Source organism: Pseudonaja textilis, chromosome 2 (assembly GCF_049901715.1).
Source record: "Pseudonaja textilis isolate UNSWEBS1 chromosome 2, rPseTex1.2, whole genome shotgun sequence".
Lineage (NCBI taxonomy): Eukaryota > Metazoa > Chordata > Lepidosauria > Squamata > Elapidae > Pseudonaja > Pseudonaja textilis.
The window spans coordinates 26,871,438-26,895,823 of NC_141991.1; the positions used below are offsets into that span (position 1 = coordinate 26,871,438).

A 24,386-nucleotide genomic window follows, 5' to 3' on the forward strand; every position below is an offset into this window, starting at 1 on the left:
AATGGCCTCCCTGGGCTCCGGAGGCTCTCTGGAAGCCATTTCCGGCATTCCCAAACTTCTGAGAGGCCCGTTTTTCACCCCCCTCGAGCCTCCGCGCATACTCTGCACTTACCTATATCCAAAATGGGCTGTGTGGGCACTCCTTGGAGGGGCAGGGCAGGGTGGGCAGGGCCAGCCAGGAGTGGGATTTGGGGGTTCTCCGATCTGCACAGAATCTTAGCGGAACCCCTGCGAACACCCAGCAGCCCACCCCTGATTCTAGAGATGTGTCCTTAAGTTCCTTCCTTTAAGGCTGAGGCCACCTGATTGTTGTATTTTTAATAAGCATGCAGTAATATCTTGATCGTTTAATTCACAAACAACATAATTAAGCAGGCTGCATAAAAATATACCGACGTTTCAGTTAAGCCTATAATCAAGGAAGTTGACCCTCAGAAAACAAGCAAACAATCCTCAGCTTACCATCTTACTTACCGGGTTGTGGGTCTGTATAGTCTACCGTGTATCCATCTAGCTGCAACAGCTCTTGAGGTTCAGCTTTTTTCTCTCGATAGCTGCACATGGCAAATGTATATTGGCTAACCTGCAGAAGATCATACAGCTTAAGGAACATCAAGTGATGATGGGAGAATACTTCCAATTGGAAGCCTTTGCAAATAGTTCTATATTTACTTTCAGCTAAGTCTTTCCATCAGTTATTGTCTATTTTTAATAGTTCTGTCTTAATAGATATAATCTATTTTAATAGATGATTCCTGTAATATAAATCTCAAGATTTTTCTGAAAAGAAGGGACGAGTAGGACACTACAGTCAATATCCCACAGGTTTATTTAATCATTCTTACAATCTTCTGATCAGCAAATGCAGAACAATCTCTTAGGTTGAGTAAAATCTTACCTCTTGGGAATTGGGTTAGAAAAGCTTGTTATTACATAGTAAAACACCTGAATAAAATTCTAATAAAAAATTGGCAGAGATATAATGTTTTTGTCTCAATTAAATATTAGTAACTTTCTCCATCCTTTTACTATTGTTAAATTACAGCAGTACTATCAGAAATTCTGTCTAATACTATCAGATAGAATTCATCATGTTATCCAAACATCCTTATCAGAGCTTATTCCAACTTCATGCTAAAATACTAAAACAAACTTGAGGAATCAAAAATCTGGATTGAGATACAATGAACTGCACAATAAACTGTGGTATAGTTGATCAAGAATAAACAATTTTGTCTCTTCTTCTTCTATACACCTTAATGCAAAATCTTAATGTTGTTGAGTACCAGAATTGGTAAACAATGATTTAAATTTGTTGTAGTTAGTTGCAAAGTCATGTTCAACCCATCGCGACCCCATGGACAAGGTTCCTTCAGGCCTTCTTGTCCTCTACCATCTTCTGGAGTCCATTTAGGCTCACACCTTCAGTGCTTCAGTGACTCCATCCATCCACCTCATTCTCTGTCATCCCGTTCTTCTTTTGCCCTCGATCTTTCCCAGCAATGGAGAAGGCTCCAGTGATTTAAACACTGCATGTGAATTAGTACTGTAGCATCTAACCCAAGTATTCAACTGCATACTTATGAAACTGCAACCAAGGAAAGAATGTGGGTAAACCTTTAGGGCCATAGAATTGCAATTCATATTCCATGATCACAAGAGAGGTATTGTTACTTGTAATGTTATCGGAATGGGGGAGGGAGGTGAACCAGGTGAACCAGTGAGCCAGTTTGGTCTAGTGGTTAAGGCAGCAGGTTAGAAACTGGAGGCAGTGAGTTCTAGTTCTGCCTTACACATGAAAGCCAGCTGGGTGTCTTTGGGCCAATCACTCTCTTTCTCTCAGCCCAACCCACCTCATAGATGGTTGTTGTGGGGAAAATAGGATGAGAAAAATATGTGGGATATGTTTGCAGCCTTGGGTTATTGGTAAAAATACTAAAAGTGAGAAATAATAAATAAATAATAAAAAGTAAAACTAATATTTTAACCAGGGGTGGGATTCCACTGGTATAACAACCAGTTCGTTGATCGCGTGCTCCACATTTTAAAAAGCTTATATTTACCTTCAACTGCAACTTCTGTGAATAAAACAGCTGAGGCACGGCAAACCGCTCTGCCACATGAATCAGCTGTGCTCTAAACAAAGGAAGTAAAGGACAGGAAAGAGCAGGGGCGGGTGGATGGGCCCTCATGCTTGTCACAGTGAACCAGTGAACATAGGTTTGGAGCCAGCTGATCATTGGAACAAGGAGTTCGCTCGAACCAGTCTGAACCGGTAGAATCCCATCCCTGATTTTTAAGCTATTTTTTTCAGAAGAAAAAATCTGCCCTTCCATTCCTGTTCTAAATTACAAGTTCAGTGGAAAAGGGTACCTTCTGAAATAAAACAGAATTTTACCACAATAATTTTGACCCCAAATAGAAGAGGGCGAGGGTGAGATGTCAGTAAAAACGGGTACGCTTCACTTGCCAAATGGTCTTGCGCTCCCATTTCCATCATTACTTTTCCATTTTTTTTTTAAATGGAAAAGATGTAGTCAATGGCTAATCTGATAGAGACATAAATAGGATGTTGTTGGCTGCATGGGTTGTCTGGGCCTGATCTTGGGTTCCGGAAAATTAAATCAAATTTTGTCTAACAACACCTGAGATATGGCTCCAATTCTCTCCTTCCTTACAAAAGGATGAAATTCAGAGACGTTCTAACTATCCCTTGAGATATCTAGTGGAAATGAGCTTTTTTAAACTGATAGATGTGGTTTCTCCTTTCAAGTCTCCGTTGCCTTGGTTGATGTATAATCACCCTATGGTTCTTGTATAACATTCAACTACAAGGACAAGTCAAGACTTTGTAGAATGTTACTTGGAGACGGCACTAGCAGAGAGTAGAAATGAATACGATTAATAATAATAATACAATTGGCATGTTTCTTTTTAAAACAAGTCTTTTAACAATTATTTGATAGTGAGCTGTCAACTCAAAGGTTCACAGCTTTACTTTTTTTTTTTTTAAAAAAAAGATAGCTATTGTCCAAAAAAAGGAACGTGCATCCTTTGAAAACTCTCATCGTTCATTTCACATAATGTCAGACTGACACTCTGTCAGAAACAATGTGAGCTAAATTGCTGGTTAGCAATCATATTAAAGCAATCCCAAAAGCCCCCATAGTTCTATGTAGTTATTGTCACTGATCTTGTAAATGGTAGCTTTCACTCCTCCATCGATGTGCATGACATGCCACACTCAATGTCAAATACTTGATGGCAGTCTTCATTGGCTGCAGGGGAATTCGACATTGCCTTTAGGTGCCCATCAGGCTGCATTAAGACACAGCTTGTACTTAATATATTGTCTTTTTTAAAATCAGGATAATCTAGGAGAAGGCAGTTGGAAAGCCAGGGATTTTCTTGTGCTCTGGGCTAGGAATAGGGAAATTTATGATCAGATGATTGAAAAATGCCTCCGTTAAGGTTGTGTCACATTCTGGGTTCCCTACATTCTTATATTGATTTAGACATTTCCTCGACCTCTGGAAGAAACTTTATTTTTCCTTAAAACTCTTGCATTAATGGATGATGTTAGTCATTTGGGGGGGTGGGGGGGAGCGTGGAAGGAAGAAAAAAAAGGCTAGGATGTCTTCTCTCTGAATTTTAATGTTATTAGAAATGCTTTGAATTTTTTTGCAATTAATTAATTAATGATGCTCATCCTTCTCCAGGGTTCTGCTTGCATCTGCATCCAGAGCTAGTGTAGCTTCTAGATCTGGGGCTGCAAATTAATCTTCTTTTTGATTCCCTGACCATTAGAAAGCAAGAGGAAGCAGAATTATTGCCTTGATTCTCCAGCAGAATCAACCAAGGAAGCAATTCAACATCTCTGGCTTGCCTTTGACTGAAAAGAGGAGATTGAAAGAGGACTGGAAAGAACTGTGACTGGCAGAGACAATCCTTTCCAAGTCTCTTGGGGTCTTATTCCTTTCTTTGGGTACAGAAGCATCTCCAGGGATAGGGAAAATTTGCGATGGCGATGTGATTAAAACTGCACCCTCGGAAATTAGATGATTGTAATCTGTAAAAAACAGACAAATCCCCCCCTCCCTTATTCAAAACTTAAATTTAATCAATGGATGCCATAACACAGTAGTTTCATAGAATGAATCCCCCCAAAAGTCCACTTTTTCCAAATCATTTATTTTTTAAGTACTCACAGCTCTACATTTTCCTATAAACTAAAACTAGAGCTTAACTGGAATGCAATGCTACAGAAGAATTGTAAATTCATAGGAGGTTTCTGAGAGCTTTCAATTCAGCCAAAATAATACAGTGACATGCTGCCCCCCACTGGTGTCAAATTTGTATTAACCTCTCCCAAGAAGTTGTCTATTTTTTAATCATAGGTTTCTATAATCCCCCATACAGTAATTCAACGTTTCCTAAAACCTCTTCAAAAATGCACACGAAGGAAACTTATTTTGAAGGAAGTGCATTATATCCAGTCACATGACTCAGCCAAGTCTCTTTATTGCCATCTTGGTATGAGATTATCAAAATGATTTGTAATCATTTATTATGATTTATAATGAGATTATCATTATAATTTACTTGAATTTATAAGACACTCAACTCCAAGGGACTTTTGAGTATTTCCCTCAAAGATTTCCAAGCTAAAAGGTAGGTGTAAATAAAATATAAGTTATATTCATAAGATATAGTTGGAAATTGTGCCATTCCTCATAGTATACAGGTCCTTGTCCATTCCCTTGTTCAAAATCAACAATAGGGTAAATCTCTCAGCTATTTGGTGCTCATTTAAATCTCCTAAAGTAAGCATACATACAGCAGTATTTTTGTCTATATGAACTAACTGGCTGGTTTTCACTCAGTTCCTTGTTTGGAACATGTCAACCTATCGCTGTTGGAAAAGGTTTGGGATCAGTGATGGAAAACCTGTGACACATGTGCCAAAGGGGACACACCACCATGTTTGCGGTGACACATCAGCATTCATCAAAACCCATTTTCATGTAATTTAAGGAGGCTGTGTGACGATGGGGTGTGCTTTCATGCAGATTCTGAAGCCTCCCAAAATTGTGCAGGAATGGGGTGTGCTTTCATGTGGATTTTGGAGGTCAAAGAGGGCATAGAATAGCATTTTCTGAAGCTGCTTCAAGAATGAAGGTTGATGTGGCCTGACAGCAGCCAGTGAGGAGGTTGGGGAGGAACATGGGCCAGTCCTGGAGTCTGGGGAAGGCTCTGGCAAGTGCTCTGCATCAGAGGCAGAGATGGGACCAGGGCCATCTAATAGTTATCAGCTGCCTTCGGAGTCCGACATCTGTGAGGCAGAAGAACAGCTGGAGCTTGTTCCCAGTATGCGCATGTGCAGAGTTGCCAGATGAAGGGAACAGCTGAGGAACAAGGGCTGACTTGGGAGTAAAGCCACAGGTGGACAGTGAATAGACCTTCCCCTAGAGTATAAAAGAGGAGCAAAAGGGGAGTAGGGCTTTGCAGGAAACAGTTCATTCCAGCATGCTTGCCAAGTACTGTGGTATCTGAGAGATATAGGCCTGGCCCCTCTCCAAGCCTGATAAATGTTTGTAATTGGGAACTGTCATGAAAGACTGTTGGCCAGGACTTTGTTGGAGAGGAAATTCATTGTAAATCAATTAAAAGGGGTTTATTGGGATGAGGACTCAGCTTTGCGCTGTCGGGGGAAGCCTAGGTCAGAACAAAGGCCTCGTGTGATCTGGAGCAGCCTTGGGTAGGCTGCAAGGGCCTGTCAACAGAAAGAGAACAGCGCCTGACGGTAAGCAGCATGAAGCAGTTCCTGGGGAATGCTGGGAATCATGCTGTTCCCCAAGGGTCAGGCGTCCTGAGAAACAGCCAAAATGGCCTTTTTGAGTGGCAGCTGTAGTCCTAGAGCTGAGGTTAACTTCAAGACCTTGATCTTGATTTTAGGCATAGTCTCTCCATTGCTATTGAGTGCCACTGTCCAGGGTAGGCCTACATGGGGAGGGGGAGAGAGAATTGGTTTTCTTTTGTTTGAAAGGGTTTGTGATATGCCAGGAGAGTAAAGTTAGGCCCATTCCAAAATTTTGACACAGCAAGTCCAAATGTTTTGCCACCACTGCCCAAGACCAGTGAACATGATAGAGAGCCCATGGCTGAATGATTATAAAATACGAGTGCAAAATATGTGCCATATAATTTGCCCTTCACATCTTATAGTATTCTCTGTAGAGGTATTGTAACCATCTTTGTCTCTGACAAGCTAATTCCTATGAAAGAACATAAATACAAAGCATAATCCCTGAACTTCATTTCCACACCTGGCCATGTGACAAAGGAAAAGGTAAATATGAATAGGGAAGGAAAGCAAAAGTAGAGAAAAGCATAATGTTTATTGGGCCAGCAGATCCACCCAAGTAAGAGTTAAGCTTCAAACTAATTTTCAATGACATCCAGGCCAAACCATTGGAAAACAGTTGGTTCCCACAATTCCTGCAGTCTTCTTTTTTCTCGGAATTGTAAAATGCCCTCCCTTCCTATCTTTAGCTGGTTATTTGTTGGAGGAAAAAACTTTTGCTTCTAATTGGTAAATATAGTCTCTCTTGAATTTTTGGAGTGTTCTATAGAGTGTAACACAATAAGGCTAATTTCTGAATCTGCAAAAATTGTGGTTGGACAAGATAAAATCTAAGGAATAGCTGGAGTTGTTTTTCCATTGCTCTCTGAAAAGGATCTTGTTCACCATTGCTCAGTTGGAGAGATGGAACCTGGCAATCTATGTTATTTCTTTTCTTTGCCTCTGTGCTCTCTTAGGATTCATAAAAAAATATTTTTGGGCTTCTGTTAATTTTCTATCTCTTGCAGCACCTTTACCAGCTTGGGCCAACTTGAGCCATTTTCTATCCTCACTAACCAGCCAACGCATCTGGTCAAGTTGAAACAGTCACTGTACAAATCAAGAAGCCACAGTGCATCCTCTGTATGGAAACTCTGATTGGTTCAAAATAGAGAAAGGACTATGGCGTGTCTAATGGGGTGAAAATTAATTTTTGCAATTTTTTTTTCAGTGAGGGATTCAAAACATAAGTGTTTTTACACCAAGAATTCAAATCTGCTGTTATTTACAGACCCCTCATATCCTGGACATAAACTGTTTCAACTCCTACCCTCAAAACAATGCTATAGAGCACTGCACACCAGAACAACTAGACACAAGGACACCATCACTCTGCTAAACAAATAATTCCCTCAACACTGTCAAGCTATTTACAAAGTCTGCATTACTATCACTATTAATCCTCCCATCCTTCCTTTCACCCATCTCCTCCCACTTATGACTATATGACTTGTTGTTTGTATCCTTGTGATCTGTATTGACTGTTTCCTAGTATGATTTGATTGCTTATTGTACCCTATGACTAAGTGTTGTAGTTATGATTCTTGACTCTGGATGAATGTATCTTTTCTTTTATGTACACTGAGAGCATATGCACCAAGACAAATTCCTTGTGTGTCCAATCACCCTTGGCCAATAAAGAATTCTATTCTATATTCTGTTTTATTTTTGCAATTGCACAACATTTAGCTTGCTTAGTATGGTACGTCCACGTCTGATCATATGCCTCACAAAAGCCTCTTATAACCCAAATACTGTTAACTTTATCTTCTCAAAATTACACGTTGTGCTACAAAAATCAAACTTTTTCTCTGCATGAATCTTATCAGGCTAAGCAAATAATAATAATAATCCATGCAATCATATACTAGTACCAGGAAGCAATTATTTGAGTTACAAAAATGTTTAAGTGAGTTTCAACAAGTCTTGTTTTGATTCGTTCTTCGACATCAACAGCTGACGTGCTTCTTGGTCTCTGATATAACCCTCATCTTTCTCGTGTATACAATCTGTTTGCTGCCTCTGTGACCCATTTCACACAACTCTTTATTGATTGGAACAGCTTGCCCTCAGAAGTTGTGGGAGCGCCATCACTTGAGAACTTCAAGAAGAGATTGGACTGCCATTTGTCAGAAATGGTGTAGGGTCTCCTGCTTGGGTGGGGGGTTGGACTAGATGATCTATAAGGTCCCTTCCAACTCTGATTATCTGTTATCTGATTGGGCATGATAGGACCACTATGGTAATTGTGTTGGTTCATCAATGAACTTCTTTATTTCTGCTATAGTCAGTTTGCATGTCAAAGGTGGCTCATATACACCTTCTGACCAGTCAAATGATGAGTATGAATCAAATATGGAAAAGCAAAGACAAGGCAACCAAATACAATAAGTGGTATGTTGCTGCCACCTCCTGGGTGAACATGGAAATTACCTTTGCTATTTCCTTGCCTCCCGTTTCCAGGTGGAGAACCAAATTACAAAGTCTGCACTACTATTACTGTTAATCTTCTCATCACTTTTTATCACCCATCCCCTCTCACTTGTGACTGTATGACTGTAACTTGGTTGCTTGTATCCTTACAATTTATATTAACTGTTTCCTAGTATGATTTGATTGCTTATTGTAACCTATGACTATTATTAAGTGTTGTATCTTATGATTCTTGACTCTTGACAAATTTATCTTTTCTTTTACGTACACTGAGGGCATATGCACCAAGACAAATTCCTTGTGTGTCCAATCACACTTGGCCAATAAAGAATTCTATTAACTATGTGAAAAATGAAATGAGAGAGTAAGCATATTTCACATTTCCAGACAATGCTGTGAATGCTTTGTCATCTGGTTTTAACCTTCTTAAAAATATCTCCCTGCAACTGTTAAGTAGTATGTTCTCTAACTCAGCAAATAAAGTCTTTTTTAAAGCACAGTTTATTTTTGCAGAAGCAAAGTAATTTTTGTTCTCAATAAGAATCTCACATCAATTCACTGACAACTGAAATTAGACATTTCTAGCAGTGATAACAGGGGTGGAAGCCTCATGTGGTACATAAGGCAGAGGAAAATAGAGGAAGGAACTATTTATGAATGTTACTCTCTAGAAGCTGACATACATTTTCCTCCGAACACCATCACTCTGCTAAACAAATAATTCCCTCAACACTGTCAAACTATTTACTAAGTCTGCATTACTATTAATATTAATCCTCCCATCCTTCCTTTCACCCATCTCCTCCCACTTATTACTGTATGACTGTAACTTTGTTGCTTGTATCCTAGCAATTTTTATTGACTGTTTCCTAGTATGATTTGATTGCTTATTGGTACCCTATGACTATTATTAAGCGTTGTACCTTATGATGCTTGACTTTTGATGAATGTATCTTTTCTTTTATGTATACTGAGAGCATGTGCAAGACAAATTCCTTGTGTGTCCAATCACACTTGGCCAATAAAGAATTCTATTCTATTCTATTCTATTCTATTCTATTCTATTCTATTCTATTCTATTCTATTCTATTCTATTCTATTCGTTTCACTCATGGATAATCAATGTCAATGTGAAGGAATCCACGTGAAATTAAGTTTTTCCAAGTTTGAACATCTATCTCTGTGGACTGAGACTTGTGCGTACTTAGTTGATGTCAATTTTGTGTTATGTGATGGTTGAGGCAGTATGAATGTCAGTGACCAGAAGACAGAGCTACCTTCTAATATTTTTGATACCCCCTTTATGTTTTTAGTATTCATAAGTAGTCATCTTCTGAATACAGATATCAGGTAGTTATGCTTCATCAGTATTCTCTACATTAGTAGTTAATTTCATGTTTGACAGTTTCTAATTTGTGAACATGCTCAAGTCAGTTCAGATATGCACCTTGCTGATTCATGTCACACTGTTTGCCTTTTTAATGAAGTCATTCATGAATTTTCCATTCTGGAAATTTATGGAGCGCCTCTGAAGACTTCACACATTACTAAGGAAAACATAGACTTAGCCATTTTGTGCATCTTTATTTATTCTGGCTAATGGAAGAAATGTTTTTTTTTTCCCCTGAACTCATCACAAATCAATCTAAAGTTTTTTAAAAAAGAGTTCTGATACTAACCTCTCCAATTCAATCATATTTTTTTTAAATGTTCCATCTTCAGTATTTTGTAGACCTGGAAGCCTTAAGTATTTTAATTTTTTATTAGTCCAGGGGCACAGTTGTACTTCACAAACTTTGAGCGTGTTCCCCATAGAATTCCAAAAGTTGCTACTAAATGCCATCGTCCATGAGAAAGAATGGGAATAAATACATGACAATAATTTTATTAACAACCTTGAATTTTATTTACCTGAAAACCATCTGGAGTCAATGTGAGTTTTTAATCTGAGTCTTCCTCAATATTTTTTGCCTTGTGTCTCCCAATTGGCAAAGTAAAGTTTTCAGCCCGGGGCGGGGGGAGAATACACAAACCTGTTTTACTTCAGCACCATTCTTTAAATCGTGCCCTTTTCTGTACCCTTTCATTTAGCCTTTTCAGGTATTTTTTTTTCTACAATGGAAAGGACATGTTTCTGCCAGAATTGTCAAAGTAAATAAATAAAGCAAAACTAAAAAAAAAAATAAGCATCATGATCCAACAACAAAGCAGAACAGATGATGGGACAGATTAAAAGCATATGGCTTAGAACTACTCAAGAAACAAACAAACTAGAAACAAAAAGACAACAGATTTGACTGCTACTTAAAAAGTATTGGACTGTGCTTGAGATGAAGGGCATTCCCCTGATTTGTTAATGATCACCTATAACAATATAAGATAAAACTGTCAAAATGCTCTCAGTGCCAGATCAAGAAGATGAATCTGTGATGAGGGGATTGAAACTGTAGAAGAAGAATATGTAGAAGAAGAATCAAGTAATTTAAAATTGAGAACCATTGGCTGCAGGTTGACTGAAACTATAGACTTGGTAACAGCAACTGGTTAGTAGCACTGTGGAGATAAGCTGTGGGTTATCTATCATCCTTAACCAAGTCAGTTAAAGACAGAGGTGCTGTTTTTGCACAATGTACTTGATTAGTTTTAACTTTGGCTAGTTTTCTTTGTAGCCTGGCAGGGTATATGAAGCCAGCCTGGGTAGTTTATGATTCAGCATGTTGTGTTATCCTACAAAAGATTAATCGGTAAACCTATGGCCATGTTGAAGACATCAAGATGGAATGCAACCACATGCTTGTAGGATGCTGGTTGAATAGTATTTTGATAGCATTATGAGCCTCAGTGGTGCAGTGGTTAGAGTGCAGTACTGCAGGCTACTTCTGCTGACTGCTGGCTGCCTGCAATTTGGCAGTTCGAATTTCACCAGGCTCAAGGTTGACTCAGCCTTCCTGCCTTCTGAGGTGGGTAAAATGAGGACCCAGATTGTTGGGGGCAATATTTTGACTCTATAAACTACTTAGAGAGGGCTGTGAAGGACAGTAAAGTGGTATGTAAGTCTAGGTGCTATTGCTATTGCTACATTTTCTCAAATGTTATTTGGAAAATAATCTCTATCCTCTTCCCTTTGGAATGTTAGCACATAGCTAGCTTTGATTCTTGCGGGCGAACATCCATAGAACACCTCTGCTCATACATGTATTCTACCACTACTTACATAGTTAACTAAAAACAAATCTGAGCCAGCCAAAAGACATGCCTATTGTTTTCTTAGCCCCCCCACCCCCCAATATATGCTTTTTAAATAATATCTTAGAAGTGCAACAGTCATCATTTCTACTGATTTTAAGGGTTGGCAATAAATCGCATGTCAGCTACGGTATTTGTTTTAAATGTTTAGGAAAAGAGTTGGTGACATTCTCAGCATATTGATGTAAAGGAGAAAGTAAGGAAAGAACTAATAAGATTATAAATGATTATTGGTTAATGGACTTGAAGATCAACAGGAACATTATCTACGTACTTGTGCAATTTAAAAGCTTTTCTGAGATTCTCTAAGACTGACTTTGCCATGTTTTTTCTCCCTGATTTATGAGGCTGTGGATAATTTTCATTCTTAACCTTGAGGTCATACTCTGCCATCGCTTTCACACTGCATATTTCAGAATTTACAACGAGGTGAATAACAAGTTTCTGCCTCGAAATTTGCATGCAATTAACATTCTGTTCCTCTCAGAGAGTAAATTTGCTATTAGAATGGTAACTGATATTCTGAAGACATGTAGTAAAATCATAGCATTCTATGTTTTAAGCTTGCTTGCACATTATATAGTTGTAGGGGCACTTTATACCACTACTGAGATGAAATACTTTTAGAATATAGAAATGGGTCTGCAACCAACAACCATCTCAACTATTCAAGCTTGGATAAACAGTATGGGTAAAAAAAGGCCAGATGAATTTTATGGATGAGGAAGTTGAACATTGAAGCAAAAGTTTCATTTCTAATTACAGAAACATTTCTATTTTAAAGCAAGGAAAGCCTCTAAATCATTGCCAGGTTTTATGAAAAAATTAAAGATTTCTTTATTTGCTCGTGCTTTCTGTGTAATGAATATTAGTTTCAGTCCTGAGTTCTGTTTTCTTTTTACTTCTAGTACTTTGTATTTTTCTTCTCTTCTCATTGGTTTTATTGCGCTAATCCTGAAAGGCAGTACAGAATAAACTGAAATAATCTGGGTAGCTTTCAGAACAGCTTTGCCTATCCTGGCATTCTGAATCTATCAATAACAGTTCTAGAATTGTAGTCCCAAAACTCTATAGGGCTCTGGATGTGGAAAACTGCAGGGAAAACAAAGAAACAATGTGTGTGTGTGTGTGTGTGTGTGTGTGTGTGTGTGTATGCATATGTATATGTATATGTATGGTATTCGACTTTGTTTGGGTATTTTCCCATGTCATAATAGTTGTGCTTTTAAAGTTGTAGCAACGTTTCGGCAGAATCTCATCTGCCATCATCAGGCTTTTGTATTGTGTTCGTCTGTGTTTCGTCTGGGAGACGAACACAATACAGAAGCCTGATGATGGCAGATGAGATTCTGCCGAAATGTTGCTACAACTTTAAAAGCACAACTATAATGACGTGGGAAAATATCCGAACAAAGCTAAATATCATACATGTAAGTACCCGTGAAAACTTAAGAAAACAAATATCAGACCTCTACGGGGAAGAAATAAACAGCCAGACCAAAACCTATGAGAAGCTAGAAGTTAAAAGAGCAGGAATACTATGTGACCTCAAATTCCTATACAGCTGCAGAGGCAACAATGCAACATCAACCTGCTTCAAATTAACATTTCATCACAGCATAGCAGCTACTAAACGTATCCTGAAAAGAACTGAAATGGCTCTACTCAGGAACGAGCTCCACAGCAAGAGATTCCAATTGGATCAGTTAAACAAAGATTTGCTAACACTACACCTGGAATTGAGCAGCAAAATCCACCCTCTACTTTGGGACAAGATAAAACAACTTACAACTTGGAGAGCTGAAACTGAAACCACTTACAAAAATGACAAACTCTTGAAGAAACTAAAGAAATTAGAACATCACAAGAAAGCCCCCAACAACTCACAACACCTGAAACAATTAGTATATAATGTTTCCAACAGAGAACTCACCAAAACAGAAACAGATGTCCTAACCAAAGGATTCAATTATGCTATAGCACCCCCAAAAATCCCCACAGAATCCATCATATGTGCAGTAGAATCCAGCCTAACTAAATTAAAAACAGATGAAGCTGATAGAATAAGACACCACAGACGAACACAATACAGAAGCCTGATGATGGCAGATGAGATTCTGCCAAAATGTTGCTACAACTTTAAAAGCACAACTATAATGACATGGGAAAATACCCGAACAATATCATACATATACATACATACATACATACATACATACATACATACATACACCTATCCCTAAATACTATTCTGTTTTTGGACAACGTAATTACACAAAGTGTTGAAAAGAGGTGGAAGTGTAGAAGTAATATATAAACTGGAAGCAGGAGATAAAGGAAATAATGAATCTACAGTTATCTGGAAGATAAGTCATGGCAATTGGACTTCTCTTTTTGGTGTGAAACTTAAGCAGCAAAATGTTTCAAACTGAATAGAAAAGAAGTCCAATTGCCATGAGTCAACTCTACGTAGATGACCGAGAATCTTCATCAACAAAACTAAAGTTAGTTTACACCAGCATCATTCATGATACATCGTTCACATTCATACCCTTTATGTTTGCAAACAATCCTCACTTCTACCACTACATTTCATCTGTAGCATTTTGTTTAAAAAAAAATCTCATCTCATTCATTTTGAGGATCTCATTGGTTCTTTCCTCCTCGGTCACCCCCTTCTTCTTAGTCCATTCAGCCGCATCAGAGTTGTGTTTGACCTGGGAGGGGCAGGGATGTGTGGCTAAGGTGGGCATGGCTAGCATTATGTCACTTGTTCTGGGGGGTGTGTGTGTGCCTGTGGTGGCCATAGTGCTCTGCCAGCAAAAATGGGCTTCTGAGCTCTGTTTTTGGCTGGCAAGGCCTCCTGCAATCCTCTGCCAGTGAAAACGGAACTCGGGGGGAACCACATGCGGGCCTTGCAAGCTCCATTTTCAACTGGGATGGCCTCCTACCATCCTCTGCTACCGAAAAGAGAGCTTGTGAGGGCTGCACGTGGCCCTCACAAGCTTTGTTTTCACTGACAGAGGCATCATAGGCTGGTCCTTCGCTATTTCCAGGGCAGCCCCATGGGCCAGATCTAAGCACCCTGTGGGCCAGATCCCACCCCTGGACCTTGAGCTTGACACTCCTGGATTAGTTTAACAATTTGATCCTTATTTATTCTTTCTGTACGACTGGCCCACCAGCATTATTTTTTGTAAGCTAGATTTTCTACACTAGAAACTAAAATAGTGCTAGAAGTTCTCTTGAAAGCCAAAGCACTGTTGCCTGCATGCCATCACTGGAAGAAACTGGCCTGACAGGCACTCAGAGTAATATTAAATAGACTAAACCGTACACGACTATGTATGACATATTACCTACAGTGATTCTAATTATAATGAACCAAACCTTGTTCAACTGAATGTTATGCCAAAACAAAGCAAAACACCAATAGTAACAGATTAAGAATGGAAACAGAAAAAAAGTTATTTCTCATTGAAACCATCATAATTATTTTTTCAATTCTTCAAACAGAGACAGTATTATCTGGGACAAATAAGCGGTAGCAGAAGCAGAGATGTGAGCACATGCAGTCCCAGAGCTGGTTCTGAAACTGTCAAAATCTTTGGGTGGAGGCGCTTAATGAAGCCTAAAAGATAAATCATGGCTTGCACACACACATTCCAAAAGAGAAAGACAAAAATGTGGTTTTGAATGTGGGGTGTCACTTAGTAATGGAATTACTGGTCTCAATTGTGGCCAGTAAGTGAGTTTGGACATCATACTAAACCATTATATATTGATTTAAGTCCCACTAGTTCACACATTGCATTAACCCATCAACCAGAAAGAGAAAGTTTATTCCATGTACTGAACTGAATCCAAAATAAATCAATTGCTCATTGTGACTTAGAAAGACTTATTCCTTTAATAAGTTAACTATGACCAGTTCATTTATCACTATCTGCTAATATAAATGTTTTTGCTTATTTATTCATTGACATGTATATCTCTACACCATTATCTTGATGTAAGTCACAATTCCTTAAAACAAGATTAAATAATACAAACATGTAAAATAAAGGGGTTAATTGAAGACCCCACTGGGTAGAGGAGAAGGAGAAGGAGGAAGAGGGGAGGGGGCAGAGGAGGAGGAAAAGGAGGAAAAGGAAGAGGAGGAGGAAGAAGGAGGAGGAGGAGAAGGAGAAGGACAAAGAATATTGAGAACCCGCACAATAGTAATTGCAATGCTATAAATAGGCATGGATAAGAAGCCCTTGCAGTAAGGACTACTGGTGTCTAACACAAGAAATAGAAACACCAACCTCATCTTCAAAAGGATGTCATAAAAGAAAAAGGCTCCCGCCCTGCCCTTATTTGCTAATCCACAAGTAGATAACCTTTCTTCCATTTAAATTTTGTGCATCTTTCTTCCTGCGTATGTATGCTTAATGAGCACTCATTAAGTAACTTCTTTACGTGCATTATAAATCTAAAGCAGAAGGGCAATGCGGACATGCAGCCCTTCTAATTTTCCTTATATATTCAGGATGGAATCTATTGAAAGTGATAGCAGGGCTCTCCAAACTTGACAGCTTTAAGACTTGTGGACTTCAACTCCCAGAATTCCTCCCCCAGTCATGTTAGCTCAGGAATTCTGGGAGTTGAAGTCCACAGGTCTTAAACTTGCCAAGTTTGAAGACCCTTGTGATTGAGGAACGGCTTGCCTCACTTGTTCCATTGAGTTCGCGCATAAACTGCCCATCATTTACAATCCTAGACTTTATACCTTACAATTTTATAGCAATTACGTGTCATCAGCCTTGTTCACCTGTAAGCCTATGCTGCAATGAGCTTTGTTAAACTTACTGTAAGGTGTGGTCTCTCACTCATAATAGCTTCAGATTTTGTGTGAACCAGACCAAAAATATCCTTGTGTTTGTGTATCAACACTGCTCTTAAAGCCTAATTGTATTACAATGTAGTGTTAAAGAATAATACAAATGTAAGTTTTAGTGGAAGCATTACCTGGACTAGTACAAAGAACCTTTTCTTCCATCTCTTCCAGACATTTTTGCCGATGGCCCACAAATATCTATAAAAGCAGCAAGGAAAACTTCATTAGGAGGTTTTTTAAAAAAAAAAAACAAATAAATAAGAATCTCATTGTTTGTATTGGGTAGTTTTTATTGGAAACTAATTAACACTGGTTTTAGCAAAAAAATGTTGTAAATTGTGTTGTGACTATGGGATCCTGCAAACAGCCATAAATTGTCAACTAGTTGCCAAGCCCCAAAATCTGATCTCATGACCACAGGGGGAGGGGAATGGTGATCTTTTAACTTGATGACTGGCTTAACTGCTAAGGTGTTTACTTCTTTGGAAAAGAGAAGAGAGCTAATCTTTTAGTAGTCTCCTATAGGAGAAGGAGAAGCAGAAGCTGAGGGTGGAGTCAAAAGAAAGACTCTACACAGTGACTCTAAGACTGATTCCTCTTCAGATTCCACCTCTAGGTTCTGCTAACCCTTCTACATCTTGCTAGTCTCCATCTCCAATAATCGGTTGTTCTACACCAGGGGTGTCAAACTCAAAGCCCAGAGGACGGATCCGGCCCACGGGGTGCTTAGATTTGGTCCATGGGGCTGCTCTGGAGACAGTGAAGGACCGGCCCACGGTGCCTCTACTGGTGAAAATGGAGCTCAGGAGAAGGTTGCAGGAGGCCATTGCAGCCTAAAATGGAGCTTAGGAGCCTGTTTTCCCTGGCAGAGCACTCAGGCCACCACAGGTGCCCCCAACACGAGTGACATCAAGCTGGCCACCCCCACCCCAGCCCTGCCCCCCATCCCCTCAAGGTCAAATACAACCCTGATGTGGCCCTCAATGAAATCTAGTTTGACACCCCTGTTCTACATTAAGAAAGGGGCATTGATATTCCTTCTTTTTCTTTGCTATGAAAAGAACAGTGTGGAATCTGTCTGGAATCTACCATGATATTCCTTCTGACAGGTAGTATTTCATTTTCAAACTTCATTAGATTACTTTCTGTCTCAGACAAGAAAAATTACTGGCATTTATAAAAAAAATTGTAAAGGACCATAGTTGGAAAATGCCAGCAGTGATCACACTCTGATTACAATTTTGTTCAGCCCCATCAGGTGTGACAACACAGCTGGTGTTAGCTAAGAAAATATGAGTGATTAAATTAAATTAAATTAGAATGTGCTGATAGTCATTTTAAAACAGATAAGACAAATTTGTGGAACATAGACATATGAATGGCTATTAATCATGAAAAGCCATATGGAGTCTCCATGACGTTTGATTCCTAAATGCTATTTGGAAAGACTAGAGCATGGTTATTGTATTATACCCTTCCAGTAAGCTTCATATTTATTTATCTTTATTACTTATAATGTTTTATATTGCTCATCATACTTGCATCCCTCTGGGTAGTTTACAAATGGAAAAATCACATAAAAGCTATATGATTTGGTGGCACAGTGATTAGAATGCAGTATTGCAGGCCAACTCTGCTCATAGCCTGATGGGGCTCATGGCTGACTTGGCCTTCCATCCTTCTGAGGTCAATAAAATGAGGACCAAGATTTTGGGGGCAATATGGTGACACTGCTCATAGAATGCTATAAGCACTACTGCTATCGTTAAAAAAACAAATTAAAAAAAGAAAACAGATTAAATCAAAGTTAAAAAGAACAACTGCAAAATTAAAAGGCAGAGGAAGAACCTTCAGCCCACCAACTACCCTTAGACTTGCATGACATTTGCGAATTGCCAGGCCAGTTGGCAGAGCCCGGCCTTAATGCTCTTCCAGGAGGCCAGGAAAGTAGGGGTCTGCCTGGCCCCCAGGGACAAGATGTTCCCTAGGGTAGGGGGATGCAGCAGAGAAGGCTCTTGTCATGACCCTGTCAGAGTCTGAATCCAAGAAGGAAGCCGGACAGCTGACAGGGAATGGGGGTGTGGCTCCATTGGCTGTGGAGGAGGTTGGGGAAGGGCAAAGTCCGGCTTTATACTTTAATTGACAAGACCAGAAGTATGCTGACCTGACTAGATCATGTATTGTGGGCAGAAACTATGGAAGATAGGAAGCCCCTTGGATAACCAGGCTGTATATCATGAAGGGCTTTATTAGGTAATAACCATCACCTTGAACTGCAGCCAAAATTCATGTAGCAGAATTGTTATGCATCATATACGGGGGAATGAAGCTAAGTTTCTGTCTGCATTTGCTCCAGCCAAGCAACAGTGCTTCCCACATACACTTGTCCAAGAGTAGGTTCAACACACTGTTCTTAGGGCAGTAAATGCTTACAGCTCCAGAAACCTGAGAAAAGATGGGTTCATTCATTCATTCATTCATTCATTCATTCATTCATTCATTCAATCATTCATTCATTCTCCCCTCCCCCCATAGTTGACTCTTAAGCATCCATGCCAATGTTCCAGGTGTCTAGCAAACTGAGCCATAACCTGGCATTTTTAAGAACATGCTGACATCTGTACGCAACTTCATCCCACCCAGATTTTTAGTCTACAAATGTATGACTGTGTAAGAGAAAAAGAAGACAACAAGCATATTAGGAAGGAAGACGGGATGTTTGAAATGTGTGATTCATACAGGCGAGCAAATTGTAGCTAAATGCCAGGATGACAAGCTACAGTAAACAGCCCATTGTGCCGTGATTCCTGCCTGAAGCTTGGCCCAGAGATCGGCAGGGAGCTTGGTAGGAACCAAGAAGAAGAGCAGTCATACTGAATCGTCACTTAATCCCAACAAGAGCAAAAACTTTTGGTGGGAGGTCAAATCCACTTTATAAAACTTCAAGACATTTACTTGTTATATGGGGTGACAATCAAAGGCTTGTTCATACAACTACATCAATTTACAAAAGCTAGGAGCATGGGGCCAACTCAAGGCAATAGGAAAGTATGTTACAATAAAGTATTTGTACACTGTGGTGTGTCCAGTCTTAGAAAACAAAAGAGTCCTCATATAATCCCTCATTCAGAACCAGCTTCAACCTCTCAGTGTCCTTCAAGGGCTCCCCCATGTATTGACCAAGGTATGTAGGATTGTGTAAAGTGCCTCTCAATTGTGGCATGGGCACAACTGGTACACTAGGTGAATTTATCTGAAGGTCTTCCTGGCTGTGGTTGCCTCCTGCTCCCAAAAGTCCCTTAAATTTGGGGCCAGTCTAGAAGAGGAAAATGTGGCCTTGTTCAGGACTAAAGAGAGGCATCTTTGGGGTTTGAGCTTCAGCCTGTCCCTTTCCCTCCAGGCCTGCACAGTCTCCATCATTAAATCAAAAACCTTGACAACACATTCAGAATATTATATGCATAATTATGACCGCATAATCAGGATTTTCAAAGAAACAGGTTAGCATTATTTATGAATACTTATGAAGACTGATTATACAATAAGCAATTTGCTATTCTAAAAATTCAACGCAAGAAATAAAATACAGGGAAATTACATCAACTTATATTTTATTGTTCCTTTTTGAGAATAATAATATTCTTAGTTCACATGCAGGACAAAGACTAGAGATTAATTTCAGAAGACATTTGTTTTAAAAGATTAAGAGAGGTAAAAGCTGCCAGTGAATAAAATGTCAATCATTCTCAAAAAGATGAAAGTTAAATCCCATGGATTCAATTTCTAATACAAACTCAGGGAGGAGAATGAGATATCCCCCCCCCTCTTTATTATAATACTGGAAAATACGGTAACTTGCAATCACTGTACTTTGCACACACAAAAAGTAACTTACCCAGAATGTTTCATATTCTGAGGTTTATCCATTCGGACAGCAAGCTTGATTTTCAGGTCTTGATCAGGACAGTTTTTGGAAACAGCCATTTTGTGCCATTCAGATTGTTTGGGACTATTTGGTGTTGGATGAAGAACAACCTGAAGACAAAGTTTTAACAGGCAGAGATTTACAGTGCACTCATGTCCAATTCTATGCAGATGCTATGAATATATATTTAATCTATCTTCCTTCCCCCTCCTCCTAGTAAGAGATTTCTCACCCTCCTCTCTCAAACTCCTCACTTTCTTGTTGCCTGATTTCTACTGTCTTTGGGTAGTTAACCAAATAGTTGCTTTCTAGTTATAAAAACAATCCATTCTTGTAAAAATAAGTAATAGACTCCATAGCACTTTATCCTGAATAATTCCCTCATCAAAGCTCCATAGTTTTGTTTTAGCATCCTAGGGCTTTGGTTTATAAATCCTGACACACTGTTTTCAGTAATGTATTTGTAGGTAAATGAGGACTTAAGTTAGCAGCAGAAATTCAATTGCTCAGTTAGATTATAAAAGACCTTTTTATATATATATATATATATAGTTTCCACTCTACTCGGTTAATACTGTAAATCCATGCAGACAGTCTCATTTCTCATCACCACGTACAATAAAATTACTTCAAATTAGAGCTAGAACTTAATAACTTATACAAAAGCTGGGTGGAGGGAGTTTTTAACTGAAGAACAGTGAGTTATTTGACACTCTCCAGTTAAGGTTATTAAAGTTAAATTTAAGCCCTATAGACATATGGTTTTTTTAATGTCCCATTAGCAGTAAGTGAAGAGCAGAGGAGGCTGAGTAGAGGCAAAGCAGAGCTCAAAGGGAATTTATATCTGTCACCAAGATAAATGCTGCTGAAGGCGCTATGGGAAAAAAATGACATCGACATGGAGGAAAAAGAAGAAGAAACGCTCAGCAGCGCCATATCACTGGGAACCTGTTACATAATAAAAAATGAAAGTTGGCATTATCTGCTTTAGCAGCTGGAGGAAGAAATGGACAGGCCACACTTAATTAAACTGCAGCACTGCTGCTAACCTGAATATGTTGAATTATCCACTGATCAGGAGATATGATAAATGAAATTCATTCCATAGATCCATAGATTCAGAGTTACTCTGGCAACCATGCCCTACCTGAGGTAGATTGTTAACAGTCTCAGAAGCAATCCCATCTCTGCTCTAAAATGAGATCAGCATTGATTTGTACTCATTTCTGGGAAATAAATTATTGGGATCCTTCCCTCCCCCCTCCTTTTCCTAATGGCTTGGCTTGGCCAACGGAAGAAGACACTAATGCTTCTATTACTCATTTGATGTTTAAGGTAAAGTAAAGGTTCCCCTCGCACATACGTGCTAGTCGTTTCTGGCTCTAGTGGGTGGTGCTTATCTCCATTACAAAGCCGAAGAGCCAGTGCTGTCCAAAGACGTCTCCGTGGTCATGTGGCCAGCATGACTAAATGCCAAAGGCGCACAGAACGTTGTTATCTTCCCACCAAAGTGGTCCCTAGTTGCCTACTTGCATTTTTACCTGCTTTCGAACTGCTAGGTTGGCAGAAGCTGGGACAAGTAATGGGAGTTCACTCCATTACATGGCACTAGGGATTCTAACCACCGAACTGCCGACTTTTCTGATCAACAAACTCAGCGTCTTAGCCACTGAGCCACTGCACCCCACCTTTATTATTTATAAAGAACTCTAGGTGGTGAGCAGGCCTCATATTCTTTCCTCCTCCTATTTTCCTGACAACCAATAAACCTGGGAGGTGAGTTGGGCTAAGAGGGAATGACAGGCCCAAAGTCACCCAGCTGATTTTTCCTATCTAAAGCAGGACTAGAATTCACCATCTCCTGGTTCCTATGCCAGCACCTTAACCACTGGACAAAACTAGCTATGGGGGTGGGGGAGAGTCTTTCTCAGGATACATAATCTAAGGTTCACCACTCAGCTGCAATATTTTAACTTCCCTTAGTGAGCTGAAACAGCTTTAATTTCATGTTAACTATATAGGATTGGTTTCACATCCTTCCGCTCCCTTCCAATCCTGCATTCTTTCCAATAGTTTAATGATGTTTATTTCAGGGATGGCTTGTGACTGAGATGAGAAAGTTCACTTTTTCCCTACCTCTTTTGGCAGTAATTTAGTTTCATCTCTGATTTCTTTGGAACTGTGTCTGAATTTTCTAGGACTGTGTCTCATCAGTTTGGGGAAAACATGCAACCCCTGTGTTCACTTTCATGCAAGGTTCTCAGTCAGCCTTCTCCTTGAAATGCTTTACCAGTGGGGAAATTGCAGAGATGTAGTTCAGGCCTTACTTTCAGCCTCCCACAGGGGTATTGTGTGTGTGTATGCTTGTGTGCACGTGTTCGCTGTGCTTTCATAATTGAATATTGACATCTGAATTTTTCAAAGAGCTGTCCAAACTTTTCTTCCTTCTTCAAGAAATGTTTTGCCAGCTCTAATTCTATCACAGCATATTTATTTATTGAATGTCCTGTACGTGCTGCCCATCTTACCAACAAGGGACTCTGGATCCTTACAGGTAATTAAAAAGCCAAAGGTGAAACAATTAAAATTAAGAAGGATTACATAAGAATTAAGACCAAGGGGACAGACAACATGGGGATAAGTTACGCCAAAAATAAGAGATGCAATGTTGTCATTCCTATCATTGCATTATTTGCTGGTACAGTCAACAGTTGTGTCTGTCCTTACCCGCCCAAGTTCTTTGTCTTCCAAAGCCAGGACACCGGTACTCTCCGTAAACAGCTTCACTTTCACAGCCGGAAGGGCGTGTGTCGTGGAAAAGTCACCCTGAGTTCCCCAGCTGTGAAAACATCCACAAGAATGACATTTGGGGAAAAAAGAAGCAGCAGCAACAACTTGCCACCTCAGCACTGTCACCTTGGAAGGGAAAAGGTTAACACAAATGTCACCAACTGTCACATAGAGTAAAATAAAAAGCAACAGGAGTGCCATTGTGCTAATTAATTAATGTGGTGAAAAAACCTGCAAGACAACAACTCAGCAATGTTGAAAAACTTCCTCTGGAAAGGCAACAGACTAACACGCAGCCAATGGTAGCGAACTACATGCTTGCACTTGGGTTTATTTTGCAACTCAGTCAAAAGAAAACTGATGAAAATATTGCACCAAAACTTTCCTTGTAAGTTGCAGGCCCACTTCAGTTAGTTACCATGATCAATAAATACTACCCATTTCCAATGTACAGGATGTTTATATTTTGGATTCAAACCCTAGAATTAGACAAAAAAATAAATATCTTTATATGTTGATTCCATTACTTGAATAGTTTGTTGCATTTCGTTAAAGATCCAAAGCTATATTTATATACAACATGGGTTATTTGGGTGATACAGCTAAGGGACTGTGTGGTCCATGGTACTCTCTGAGCTTGTTTGTTTTCTTGCAGATGTTTCATTACCTAACTAGGTAACATCACCAGTGCTAGAAGGGAGCAGGGCTTTGTTCTCTCTTTACATATCAATGGCTTGTCCCATTGGTGGAAGTATTGTTGAAGGTTCTTTGGTTGGGCTGTTGTTTATTGTTAGCTTGTTATCTGAGATGTTACCTGGTTGGATAATGAAACATCTGTAAGAAAACAACTACTCAGAGAGTACCTGTTCTGACCCAGGCTTCTCAAGCCCCACTTAACAGCCTACTTGTGAGGAGAAACCCAATTTTATTTAGAAAGGCAGGAATACATGGTGTTCACTGACTAAGCTCCAGGTCACATATCCTTAGGTGATTTATAAGCTGTAGCAGTCCCTGAGTTCCCCCGCAGGGAGCCTCAATTAGCACTTCAATCCCAACACAAAGTGTCCTGATCAACCTGGGTATTGGCAAGGAATCTACTGGAGGGAACTTCTGGAGCATGAATGGTTGTCTTCAACTACCATACCTCCCACACCCCTCCTCCTTATACCCCAGCCAGGAAGGAGCTTGTTAACATCTCCTTCTTTTCCTGG

The 24,386-nt window shown here is 39.5% G+C and overlaps 1 protein-coding gene across 21 annotated transcripts in view; it reads right to left on the reverse strand.

The window, feature by feature from the left end:
- The window catches only part of CADPS (calcium dependent secretion activator), a 434,360-nt gene that overhangs the window by 192,172 nt on the left and 217,802 nt on the right, over window positions 1-24,386 (reverse strand). For all 21 annotated transcript variants that reach the window (XM_087923596.1, XM_087923594.1, XM_087923593.1 and 18 more), the window contains exons 7-10: window positions 23,113-23,224; window positions 20,356-20,495; window positions 16,592-16,658; window positions 475-583 (exon numbers count right to left, since the gene is read on the reverse strand). In XM_087923596.1, coding sequence (XP_087779722.1) covers window positions 475-583; window positions 16,592-16,658; window positions 20,356-20,495; window positions 23,113-23,224 — 428 coding nt within the window. The remainder of the gene's footprint in view (window positions 1-474; window positions 584-16,591; window positions 16,659-20,355; window positions 20,496-23,112; window positions 23,225-24,386) is intronic.